Source organism: Chiloscyllium plagiosum, chromosome 33, assembly GCF_004010195.1.
Source record: "Chiloscyllium plagiosum isolate BGI_BamShark_2017 chromosome 33, ASM401019v2, whole genome shotgun sequence".
Taxonomy (NCBI): Eukaryota; Metazoa; Chordata; class Chondrichthyes; order Orectolobiformes; family Hemiscylliidae; genus Chiloscyllium; species Chiloscyllium plagiosum.
This window is the reverse complement of record NC_057742.1, coordinates 15,133,079-15,146,469: the sequence shown is the minus strand read 5'-3', so window position 1 is coordinate 15,146,469 and position 13,391 is coordinate 15,133,079. Positions and strand designations below refer to the sequence as shown.

Genomic DNA, 13,391 nt, shown 5'->3' with positions numbered 1-13,391 from the left:
ATATTTGTAAAACCCCTTTGGATTCTCCTTAATTCTATTTGCCAAAGCTATCTCATGTCCCCTCTCCTGATTTCTCTCTTAAGTATACTCCTACTTTCTTTATACTCTAAGGATTCACTTGATCTATCCTGTCTATACCTGACATATGCTTCCTTCTTTTTCTTAACCAAACCCTCAATTTCTTTAGTCATCCAGCGTTCCCTATACCTACCAGCCTTCCCTTTCACCCTGACAGGAATATACTTTCTCTGGATTCTTGTTATCTCATTTCTGAAGGCTTCCCATTTTCCAGCTGTCCCTTTACCTGCGAACATCTGCCTCCAATCAGCTTTCGAAAATTCTTGCCTAATACCGTCAAAATTGGCCTTTCTCCAATTTAGAACTTCAACTTTTAGATCTGGTCTATCCTTTAGAAAATATTGAAGGTTACTATTTTTAAAAAATCTTTTAAAAGTGCAGTAGATTGCAATGAAGCTAATTTTGATCATTGAGGGATATATTTTTTAAAACAGTGAAAAAAAAGCTAGAATAGTCATAGGAATTCTTTAAGAACGTACTCACGAGAGTTCAGGAAAAATGTTTTCTGTTAAAAGAAAATACAATCTAATCAATAATAAAACTTCTTAGATGAATAAAAGGATAAAAGAGAAAAAATTAAAGGAGGGCAAAGAAGATCACAAAACTAAAATTTTGAAAGAACGTAATAAGTAGTACAAATACAGAAAGAACAAATTAAAAGTAAGGCTAGAGATAGGATCTTAAAGGGTTGTATAAAATCAAGACTCTATAATAATAATGAAATGGCAGAAATATTGAAAGTTACTTCACCTCAATTCTCACCATGGAGGTTAACTTGACAAGGCATGACTTTAAAAGAGATTTCAAAATAAAATCTCAAAAACTTTAAGATGGGAAGAGGAGTGATAATTGAAAGGATAATTATACCCTGATAGGATAAAATTTATGGACCAACTGGATTATACTGACACATGCCAAAAGAAACTAAAAGGAAGAGATAGCAAAGACCTATTAGATATGGACATATAAAATTCAAATAAAAAGGTGAAATGCTTCGATGGACAGGAAATGTTGTACCTATACAGAACTTAAGGGAAACAGAAAAGGTTCTAGAGTACTGTAGACCACTTAGCGTAATATTGCTGATAGTACAGGTAATGCAAACTTTATTCAAAGATACAGGTAAAAAAATCTATAAAGAAGAAGTACAGAACAGTTTGAACAGATTTCAAACATCATGTTTGACCAACATTATTGCATTATTTAAGACAAGGATAATGCATAATATTCTTGCTTTTTTTAAAAAAGGAAGTCATCAATAAGGTACTGTGTACCAGGCCTATGACTAAGGTCAGAGATTGTGAAGTTAGGGACGAGTAGCAGAATGAATAGCTAACTAGTTACAAAAGAGAATAACAAAGAGTCAAGTTTCAAGATGATTATTCAGAATTTAAAAAAATCTCACAACACCAGGTTATAGTCCAACAGGTTTATTTGGGAGTACTAGCTTTAGGAGCGCTGCTCCTTCATCAGGTAGCTGTCCTAAACCCGGTGTTGTATTATTCAGAATGGAAGAGGGTGGGAAGTAGTGTTTTACAGGATCACTGCTGGGACTACTGTTGTTCACCACTTTTATTGTGATTTGAACCTGACAATTGGAAGTACAATATCAAAATAATAATAGGATACCAAATTGGGTAAGAATACCTTATACTGAGGAAAACTGCAACAAAATATGCTTAAGATGTTAACAAACTTGCAGAATCAGCTTACAGCACAACCTACACCGATATTTGTTTGTGTTACTGTACTAAGTAACCTTGTGCTAGGGGAATTGAGCTTTCAGTTTTCTCTGCCTAAGTCTCAGCCCAGAAAATCCCTTGACAGCATAGAAGAAATTCAAATTCATTAAGGGGAGAAAAAGTACGATCCTGTATTTTTGCATTGCAAGGCACAAGTAGCCAAGTCAAGAATTTTAATGTAAAATTAATATATCGCTTAGGTCCCCTTATATATATAGATTCCTTTTTGAGAATCCTACCATATATAGGATGTCAAAACCATGGAGAGGTACAAGTGTGATTTGCTAAAGGTATTGGAAAAGCAAAGAACTGGATAGCTCATTCAAAAGTATAAAGTGCCACTTAACAGTACTCTTTTTACATGGGGTAGGTCACTATTGGTCAGAAGCAGGAGGCTTTTCACTGGAGGCTCAGTTCTCAGTTTTTATGCGTATCTTCATAGAAAATTACTGACAAGTGTCTTTCATGGATTATTGAATTTTGCACAATTAGTGAGTGAGTCATCGGGAGCAGGAAGGTCCTAAGTTTTATTTCTAGTCTGTGCAGTGTCAGCTGATCTTCACCAGACCAACAAAACAATTAGCCTCAGCACTCACTGAATAAAGGGTGAAGTGCTTCTCACCCAAGCAGCATTTACTTGTCTGCCCTGAGACAGTGGAAGCAATTTTGGCTGTACAATCATAACATGTAGGATAGTGGATCTCTCCCAATTTTTAAACCAGCGAACAAAGCACAGAACGGAAACTTATCTTGTGTACTTCCCGATTAACTTGAATTTAACTAAATTTCTATTTAAGTCTGTATTTTAATCCTAATCACTAAACTAAATTTGGAACCATGACATCTCCATGTACAGCTACCAATGTTTAAGCCCATCATTGCTGTGTTGCCACCTGAGTAATAGTCTCATCCATATACATCTCATATACTTTCTGAAGCAAAAGGAAAACATTCAATGTTATGTGGATACTTATTTATCCAATGTGTGTATTTTGAAATCATGATGTAGTCATGTATATACCCTGACTTTACCATCTTTATAAACTTCACACATTGCTCCCGGTGAATTAGCATGTTTATCCAAAAGTATCTGAGCTTAGAAGGCCCAGATTGTTTTATGATTACTATTCAGGAATTGGGTTCTGGCAAAATATGTGCATGGAGCTTGGGTGGATGGAATCAAATTTGGCTGTAATGCTCTAACATTCAACCAAGCTATTTTATTGCATGCAAATAAATGAGCATATGGGAAAGGTACAGAGTATTCAATTAGTTGTATACAGTCAATATCTTTAGGCAAGTGAGTAGCAGAGAAGATGGGGAAAAACACTGCAATGGAAATAACACCTTCTAACAATAATCACCACTGAACAACAAATTATTATTAGCTGTTTAGCAGTTTAAATGTAACTACAATGTAGAATATTTTTACTAAGTTTCTTTCGATTAACTTTATGAAAAACAAGGTGCTTGGACTTTCATGACACATTTTCTATAGGAAAATAAAATATCACTTAACATAAATTGCATCTTTTATTACTTTCAACCTTCCTTTCCTCTCCAAAGTTCTTGAAGGTGGTTTCATTTTTCAAATCTATGCCCACGTTTCCTGAAATTCCATGTTTGAATTGCTCCAGTTCAGGTGTTTATTCCTGCTGCAATACTGAAACGGACCTGATCAAAGTGGCAAATGACATCCTTTCTGATTTGGAGATGCCGGTGTTGGACTGGGGTGTACAAAGTTAAAAATCACACAACACCAGGTTATAGTCCAACAGGTTCAAATGGAAGCACTAGTTTTTGGAGCTCCAAAATCCAGTACTTCCAAATGGTCTATAATCCATTGGACTATAATCTGGCGTTGTGTGATTTTTAACTTTGGACAACCTTTCTGACTATGGACTTTGCATTCCTCCTTAAATTTCTCCAACATGTTGGCAGCCTTTGTCATGTTAATCGCATCATCCTCTCCAAATAGCCCTCCTCCATAAACCAGCTTAATGGGACCACACTTATTTGTCTCCATTCAGTAATTATCCAGCTATAATCAGAGAATGATCAGCAATAGTTTCTCTTCCATTGGCCTATCATTGATCTATCATTGACCCCTTTCGATTTTAATCTAAATTAACCCATTGGTGACATCCTCTGAAAACACAGTAGTTTCCAAAAAACACCCTCACCATCACTGGACCCCTCCATTATCTCTAAACCTTCATGCAGTTGGCCCCAACATGCAGTATTGAATGAGCAGAAACTTCCTTCAACAAAATATTTTGGAAAACTGAAGCCATTGTCTCTTACCTCCAACACAGTGCTCCCTAACCATCAATTCCATCCATCTCCCTGGCAGCTGCACATCATTGAACCAAATAGCTCACCATCTCAGTTGTGTTTGACCCCAAGATGTGCTTTTATTCACAAATCCATTCCAAAACAAGGCTCACCTGCTTCCACATCTTCAACTTTTCTCACCTGTCCTTACCTCAACTCATTTGCTTTTAAACACATCCACATCTTTGCTACCTCTAGGCTTGATTTTTCCAATACTGATGCCTCATACTTCTCATTTTCTGTCCTCCATAAACTTGAGTGCATCCAAAACTCCACTACTTTATCCTAACCTGCACGAAATCTCATTCACCCTGTATTCACCAATCTACAATGACTCAAGTTTCAGCAATACTATTTTTAAATGCCTCCATGATGTCACCCCTCCCTACTTCCAGACACCTCCAGCATTATAATCCTGAGATCTCTGATCCTTTAAATTCTGAGCTCATGTGTGATCTTTTGTAACCATATCAGCATCTTAGGCTCGAATTCCTAGAATTCTATCCATGAATTTCCCTGTCCTCCTTTGACTACCTAGCTAATATCTCCCCCAATGTAGTGTCCAACCTTCTATGAGAGTCTTGGGATGTTTTACTACACTAAAAGCACTTTTTTTTTGATCCTCTAAATTCTGAGCTCATGCGTGATCTTTTGTAACCATATCTGCATCATAGGCTCGAATCCCTGTCCTCCTTTGACTACCTAGCTACTATCTCCCTCAATGGTGTAGTGTCCAACCTTCTATTAAACCCTTGGGATGTTTTACTACACCAAAAGCAGTTTTTTTTAATACGAGCTGTAATCGTTAATAAATAAGAGCTACGTTATAAACTCAAAGGGGAAAAGTGTGCAGGACTGGGGGAAAGAATGGGGGTGTCGGACTACGTGTAGATTGATCACAGGACCAACATAATGGATTGCATTATGTCAAACTGTTGTAGAACCATGGACAATGTGTCAGAACTACAATTGCCTGGCGACGTCTGTCGGCAGAATACTGCCAGCACATTTGAGAAGTTGGAAGTTCCGATTGACCCAGCCTTTCTTTTTTAAAACATGAGGATAGCTATCTTTTGGGGGCGAGCGGTTAGACGGCCGCTTAAAGTCAAATTACCAAATAAATTACTTTCACATCATTAGAAATGTGTAAACATTTTATTAAAGGAAGTGCCGGTTTGTCAAGAAAGAAAGCCAGCGTACATTCGCCCAGAGTGTATTTTCCTTTCTCTCTTTTCCCCCATTACCTTTCAAACAGAAGCCGCAATACGTAGATCGCCCAGGTCCAAGGGAGAATAAAATACAAATCCTTAAGCCGGGGGTACACTGGATCCTGCGAATTTTCCAGCTGTGCCCTGCTGACATTGTGGGGCAGCCAAAAACTCTCGTCCCAGACTGAAATGGAAAGCCAGAGCGGCAGCCAACCGCTGCCCTCCATCATCGGAGCTGCCAAATCCACACCAGAGTGAAAGACTCAGCCTTACAGCGAACGTGACCCCTACCGTTCTGTCTCATCTATTGGTTAAACATATTCGAAAACAAATTCCTGCTTCGGCTTCCACAAACCAGCGCTCCTTGTTAAATAAAGTCTCTAGGACCCCACTTCTTTAAAAATCAATTACATTATGTATTAATGAAAGTACTCATAAACAAAATTAGATAACATTAAAGTTGTCAAGCAGGTAAGATATATCCATTATGTGCACAGAAATTTGCCAAAAGGAGTTGCCTTTTTTATTCTCAACCTGAAATCTCTTTAAAAGTTTAATTTTTCACGTTGATTCAAAAAGTTATTTACGCCGAAGTGACATAACCAACGAGTCAATGAAACCGCTCGTAGGAGGGCTCTGAATTAACATACACAAGATTGAAGCGCAAACCTCTCGATATTTAAAAAAAAACACGGAAGCACCGCGCCTTCTCTCAACGAGGATACATGTACAAGGCCCAGTAAAATCTGAAACTGTTTTCGAGCAGAATAGGGTCCGTTCCAAGCATGGTAATTTCTGATTCGATTTTATTTTTAAATCGAACTATTTTTAAACCGGACTATAAATTTGTCTGAATAGTTTTCGTAAACAATCGATAACATAAAATCCCTAGTGTGGGGACAGGCCATTTGACCCAACAAGTTCACACCGAATCTCTGAAGAGTATCCCACCCCTGCCCAACCCCACATTTCACATGGCTAATACACCTTAACTACACATCTTTGGACTGTGAGATGAACCCGGAGGAAACCCGCACAAGACGCTGGTATTGAACCCATTGCCTTAGCAATGTTAGGCATCAGCGCTAACCACTGAGCCATCATACCATCCCCGAATTTATATAAAAAGTACTAGTCATACACAAAAAAAATTACTAGAAAAACATTTAAGGTCATAAACCCTGTTTAAAGTTAAAACAAGACATGAGATAAACACTATTTTTCTTGTTTGTGAATTATCTGGTAAACTTCGGTTTTGTAAACTGCCAACCCACGTCATTGATCAAAACAATCATTTTGCTAGATTGGAAACTGTCAACTCGCTAACTGTACTAATTACATCAGTCGGAAACCACAACAGGAAATTATCAAGATCGATCAAATTGTCTGGCAGTATCAAAGGCTGTTAAATCATCTTTCCTACTGTTAGGTGTGGACAAATTTGATGGTTAAAGATAAGCTGATTGTTTTTGAGAGGTGCAGTGCGATGGTTTCATTCAGCACATCCGCAGAGCAGCTAGAAATGTAGTTTTTTCAAACTTCCCTTTCAACGACTTCGTGCCCAATATTTTAAAACAGACATCTTTTCAATAATACGTTTAGTTGTTGTCTGATAAGAAAGATGGTCTCTATGAAAAAATATTTGTTGGTTTTTACTTAGCATTCGAACTATTACACTGATAGGATTTCCAGAATTTGAATATAGAGGGCAGAAGTGGTGCTGACATTTTTTTAGTTTAATAAATTACACTTTCTCGTTTATAATTCTACTACAACATTGTTAACCATTGACTTATTTGTACAGTAAGGTAAAAATAATGACTGCAGATGCTGGAAACCAGATTCTGGAGCAGTGGTGCTGGAAGAGCACAGCAATTCAGGCAGCATCCGACGAGCAGCAAAATTGACGTTTCGGGCAAAAGCCCTTCATCAGGAATAAAGGCAGAGAGCCTGAAGCGTGGAGAGATAAGCTAGAGGAGGATGGGGGTGGGGAGAAAGTAGCATAGAGTACAATAGGTGAGTGGGGGAGGAGATGAAGGTGATAGGTCAGGGAGGAGAGGGTGGAGTGGATAGGTGGAAAAGGAGCTAGGCAGGTCGGACAAGTCCGGACAAGTCAAGGGGACAGTGCGGAGCTGGAAGTTTGAAACTAGGATGAGGTGGGGGAAGGGGAAATGAGGAAGCTGTTGAAGTCCACATTGATGCCCTGGGGTTGAAGTGTTCCGAGGCGGAAGATGAGGCGTTCTTCCTCCAGGCATCTGGTGGTGAGGGAGCGGCGGTGAAGGAGGCCCAGGACCTCCATGTCCTCGGCAGAGTGGGAGGGGGAGTTGAAATGTTGGGCCACAGGGCGGTTTGGTTGATTGGTGCGGGTGTCTCGGGGATGTTCCCTAAAGCGCTCTGCTAGGAGGCGCCCAGTCTCCCCAATGTAGAGGAGACTGCATCGGGAGCAACGGATACGATAAATGATATTAGTGGATGTGCAGGTAAAACTTTGATGGATGTGAAAGGCTCCTTGGCCTTGGATAGAGGTGAGGGAGAAGGTGTGGGCACAGGTTTTACAGTTCCTGCGGTGGCAGGGGTAAGTGCCAGGATGGGAGGGTAGGTCGTAGGGGGGCATGGACCTGACCACGTAGTCGTAGAGGGGCGTGGACCTGACCAGGTATCTAAAAATCGATAAATTTATCTAAAAATCGATAAATTTCCTGGCCCTGATAGGCTACATCATAGCATTCTGAGAGAGGTGGCTGATGAAATAGCAGAGGCGCTGACTTTGATCTTTCAAAAAATCACTGGAGTTAGGGAAAGTCCCAGACAATTGGAAAATCGCTGTTGTAACCCCCTTGTTCAAGAAAGAATCAAGACAAAAGATGGAAAATTATAGGCCGATTAGCTTAACCTCAGTTGTAGGTAAAATTCTAGAATCCATCATTAAGGATGAGATTTCTAAATTCTTAGAAGTGCAGGGTCGGATTAGAACAAGTCAGCATGGATTTAGTAAGGGGAGGTCATGCCTGGCAAATCTGTTAGCATTCTTTGAAGAGGTAACAAGTAGGTTAGACCAGGGAAACCCAGTGGATGTTATCTATCTAGACTTCCAAAAGGCCTTTGATAAGGTGCCTCACGGGAGGTTGCTGAATAAGGTGAGAGTCCATGGTGTTCAAGGTGAGTTACCGGCATGTATTGGAGATTGGCTGTCTGACAGAATGCAGAGAGTGGAGATAAAAGGTTCTTTTTCGGAATGGCAGCTGATGACAAGTGGGGTTCCGCAGGGTTCATTGTTGGGGCCACAGCTGTCCACTTTATATATTATTGATCTGGATGAAGGGACTGCGGGCATTCTGGTGAAGTTCGCTGATGATAAGAAGTTAGGTGGACAGGCAGGTAGTACTGAGGAGGTAGGGAGGCTGCAGAAAGATTTAGACAGTTTAGGAGAGTGGTCCAGGAAATGACTGATGAAATTTAATGTGAGCAAGTGTGAGGTTTTGCACTTTGGAAAAAAGAATACAGGCATGGACTATTTTTTAAACGGTGAGAAAATTCATAAAACCAAAGTACAAAGGGATCTGGGATTACTAGTCCAGGATTCTTTAAAGGTTGATTTGCAAGTTGAGTCTGTGATTAAGAAAGCAAATGTTGTGTTGTCATTTATCTCAAGAGGGTTGGAATATAAAAGCAGCGACATGCTTCTGAGACTTTATAAAGCTCTAGTTAGACACCATTTAGAATACTGTATCCAATTTTGTGTCCCACACCTCAGGAAAGACATAGTGGCTGTGCAGCGACTCCAACAGAGATTCAAACTGATGATCCCTAGAATGGTAGGCCTATGATGATTGGCTGAGGATCCTGGGATTGTATTCATTAGAGTTTAGAAGGTTGAGGGGAGATCTAATAGAAACTTACAAGATAATGCATGGCTTAGAAAGGGTGGACGCTGGGAATTTGTTTCCGTTAGGCAGGGAGACTAGGACCTGTGGGCACAGCCTTAAAATTAGAGGGGTCAATTTAGAACGGAAATCAAGAGAGATAGTTCTTTAGCCAGAAAGTGGTGGGCCTGTGGAATTCATTGGCATGGAACATAGTGGAGACCAGACATTGGGTATCTTCAAGACAGAGATTGATAAATTCTTGATCTCGCAAGGAATTAAGGGCTATGGGGAGAGTGCAGATAAGGAAATTAAAACGCCCATCAGCCATAATTAAATGACGGAGTGGACTCGATGGGCCGAATGGCCTTGCTTCCACTCCTATGTCTCATAGTCTTTAAACACTGAGAATGAGGATGCAGGTTTCGTGCTTAATATGTAAATCCCAGAACTTCTTTCAAGTCACAGTCCTGAGATAACTTAAGGTTTTATAAACAAAAGTGACATCTCAGCTCAGACAAGATATTTACATATTACTCATTCAAACTCTGCAATATCATTCTATGTGATTAAAAACTTAATAACAATCTAGGTTTCTTTCGTACTTCACATCAGTTGTATGACACTTTGATTACAATAAATTCTGTGCCCTATGATCCTGCCCTACTAGCTCCCTGATGAAGGAGCAGCGCTCTGAAAGCTTGTACTTCCAAATAAACCTGTTGGATTATAACCTGGTGTTGCGTGATTTTTAACTTTGTCCACCCCAGTCCAACACTGGCACCTCCACATCATATCTAACAAAAGAGAATCTAACCATTGTCTCTTGACATTCAAGGCATTACTGTCATGCATCATACATTCATAGAGCTATACAGAATGGAAACAGACCCTTTGGCCAACCAGATTATCGCGAACTAATTTAGTCCCATTTCCCAGAATTTGGCACTTATCCCTTTAATCCCTTCCTATTCACATACCCATCCAGGTGCCTTTTAAATGTTATAATTATTTCAGCTGCCACCTCTTGCTCTGGGCAGTTCATTCCATACACGTATGGACCTCTGCGTGAAAAGGTTGCCCCTTAAGTCCCTTTTATATCTTTCTCCATCACCTTAAAACTATGCTCGCTAACTCTGGACTTCCCCACCCCAGGGAAAAGATCTTGGGCATTTATCCTATTCATGCCCCTCATGACTTTATAAACCTATATAAGGGCACCCCTTAGTCTCCGACATTCCAGAGAAAATAGCCTCAGTGTCTCCTTATAGCTCAAACCCTCCAACCCTGGCAACATCCTTGTACATCTTTTCTGAACCCTTTCAAGTTTCACAACATCCTTCCTACAGCAGGAAGATCAGAACTGCACTCAGTCCTGTATTCCAAAAGTGGCCTAACCAATGAGCTGGAGCTACAACATGACCTCTCACTCCTATACGCAATACACAGGCCAATAAAGGCATGCATACCAAACGTCTTCTTCACTATCTGTCTACCTGCAACTCCACTTTCAAGGAACTATGAATCTGTACTTCAAGGTCTTTTTGTTCAGCAAAACTCCCCAGGACCTTACCGTTAAGTATATAAGTCTTACTCTGATTTGCCTTCCTGAAATGCACCTCACATTTAACTAAATTAAGCTCCATTTGACACTCCTTGGCCCTTTGGCTCATCTGATCAAGATCCTTGACAACTCAATTGGGTTTGCTTCTCTCTTGTGATTGCATAGCCTTGCCATAGAAAATATGTAAAAATGCTTTGTAATCTGTAAAGAACCTTGCTTCCTTGCACAAGAACATGGTCTAGTTCATCATCAAACTGGAGACAAAATAAAAAAAATCAGAAAGTTGATTTCCAATAGTAAAGGTCTTCATCATTAGTAAAAACAGAAGAAATAATGACACCAACAATTCTAACTCCTTTAACATTATAAAACACGCCAAGGTGCCTTGCAGGATTACCATAAAATGAAGTATGACAGCCAACCACATAAAGAGACATTAGGTCACATGATCAAACCTTTATAGTACAAGGGATTTGCCATTTTAAATTAATACACTAACAAAGTAGGACTGATTTGGATTGTGATAAACTATTTCTCTTTTTCTTTAAACCAGGCTGCAGCCTTTGGCCCAACTGATCACACAAGGCTCCACTACACCTCCTTTATTGCAGAATAGGAATTCCCTCACATGTTCTATTCCTACCTGTCAATTTGTAGCCACAACATCATAACATTTTTTGCAATGGCTCAATTATGTCAGGAATTCCCAAATGATATATTATTAATCCTCTGCTTTTTTTTTCATTCACAAGTTGCCCCTCAGTTCCATCATCCTAAAACACAACAAATTTTATGTTAACCTTAACAAGACACAGTTCAACTCAGCACTGCATCTGCCGATGTCTCCACTTCCTCCGATTGGTCACATTGATTATCTAATATCCAATATTAGATGAGCAGAAATTTCCTCAATTAAATATTACGAAGAATGAAGCCATTGTCTTTGGTCTTTGCCATAAACTTTGTTAGTTAACCAACAATTCCACCCCTCTCCCTAGCAATTGTCTAAACATGTGCAATGTTTTAGCACTTGCACTGAATATCTTCATCACAATATATTATGGAGGTTCAATCAATCACAATCTGCTTATAGTCCAGGCATACAATTTGACCTTAAGTTGAGCTTCTGACTCTACATCTGCTCTATCATGAAGATTGCCTACTTCCATTTCTATTACATTGTGTATCACACTTCCTGCCTGAGCCCAGCTGCTGCTGAAGCTTCATTTTAATATTTATTACTTCTAGAATCAACTATTCCAATGCTCTGAAGGTCAGCTTCAACCTCCCATTTTTCAAATTTGAGTATACCCAAATACCCGTTGGCTGGATCCTAATGTCTACCCAATATCCCTTTGCCTCACATTTTGGCAGTGCTCTCAATTTACAAGGAAATTCTCATGCTTGAAATCCCTCCATTCTTCAAGCCTTCCCTTCTCTGTATCCTCTAGTTTTCCAACCAACTTAGATCTCTATGCTCTCCAGTCCTGACTTTGTGGATCACTGACATTCTTCATTCTATCATATGCAGCTGAAGACACAGCTACCATAGAGCTAATCTTTGGAATTTCTTTCCTTACTGAAAAATGTGTTGCTGGAAAAGCGCAGCAGGTCAGGCAGCATCAAAGGAGCAAGAGAATCGACGTTTTGGGCATAAGCCCTTCTTCAGGAATGAGGAGGGTGTGCCAAGCAGGCTAAGATAAAAGGTAGGGAGGAGGGACTTAGGGGAGGGGTGTTGGGAATGCGATAGGTGGAAGGAGGTTAAGGTGAGGGTGATAGGCCGGAGAGGGGGTGGGGAGGCGGAGAGGTCAGGAAGAAGATTGCAGGTCAAGAAGGCGGTGCTGAGTCCGAGGGTTGGGACTGAGATAAGGTGGGCGAGGTAAATGTGGAAGCTGGAGAAATCTGCATTCATCCCGTGTGGTTGGAGGGTTCCTAGGTGGAAGATGAGGCGCTCTTCCTCCAGGCGTCATGTTGCCATGGTCTGGCGATGGAGGAGGCCAAGAACCTGCATGTCCTTGGTGGAGTGGGAGTGGGAGTTAAAGTGTTCAGCCACAGGGCGGTTGGGATGGTTGGTGCGGGTGTCCCAGAGGTGTCTCTGAAACGTTCCGCAAGTAGGCAGCCTGTCTCTCTAATGTAGAGGAGGCCACATCGGGTGCAGTGGATGCAGTAAATGATGTGTGTGGAGGTGCAAATGAATTTGTGACGGATATGGAAGGATCCCTTGGGGCCTTGGAGGGAAGTGAGGGGGGAGGTGTGGATACGATGTATCTGGAGGTTGGTGGGATGGTAGGTGAGGACCAGTGGGGTTCTGCCCTGGTGGCGATTGGATGGGTGGGGTTCAAGGGCGGAGGAGCCTGCTTTGCACATCCTCCTCATTCCTGAAGAAGGGCTTATGCCCGAAACGTTGATTCTCCTGCTCCTTGGATGCTGCCTGACCTGCTGCGCTTTTCCAGCAACACATTTTTCAGCTCTGATCTCCAGCATCTGCAGTCCTCACTTTCTTCTAATTTCTTTCCTTAACCTCTCTACATGTTGGCCTGGCTTTTATCTTCTCTAAAGAGGTGGAGAAATCGACATTTTGGGTGTAACCTCCACCTCCTGA

The 13,391-nt window shown here is 40.7% G+C and overlaps 1 protein-coding gene across 2 annotated transcripts in view; it reads right to left on the bottom strand.

The window, feature by feature from the left end:
* LOC122539874 (ceramide synthase 6-like) overlaps positions 1 to 5,881 on the bottom strand; it is a 37,848-nt gene extending 31,967 nt beyond the window's left edge. The window contains exons 1-2 of one of the 2 annotated variants that reach the window (XM_043675007.1): positions 5,399 to 5,881; positions 562 to 583 (exon numbers count right to left, since the gene is read on the bottom strand). In XM_043675007.1, coding sequence (XP_043530942.1) covers positions 562 to 583; positions 5,399 to 5,516 — 140 coding nt within the window. In that variant the 5' untranslated portion in view covers positions 5,517 to 5,881. The remainder of the gene's footprint in view (positions 1 to 561; positions 584 to 5,398) is intronic. The other variant, XM_043675006.1, reaches the window with a different exon arrangement.
* Positions 5,882 to 13,391: the final 7,510 nt, after the last annotated feature.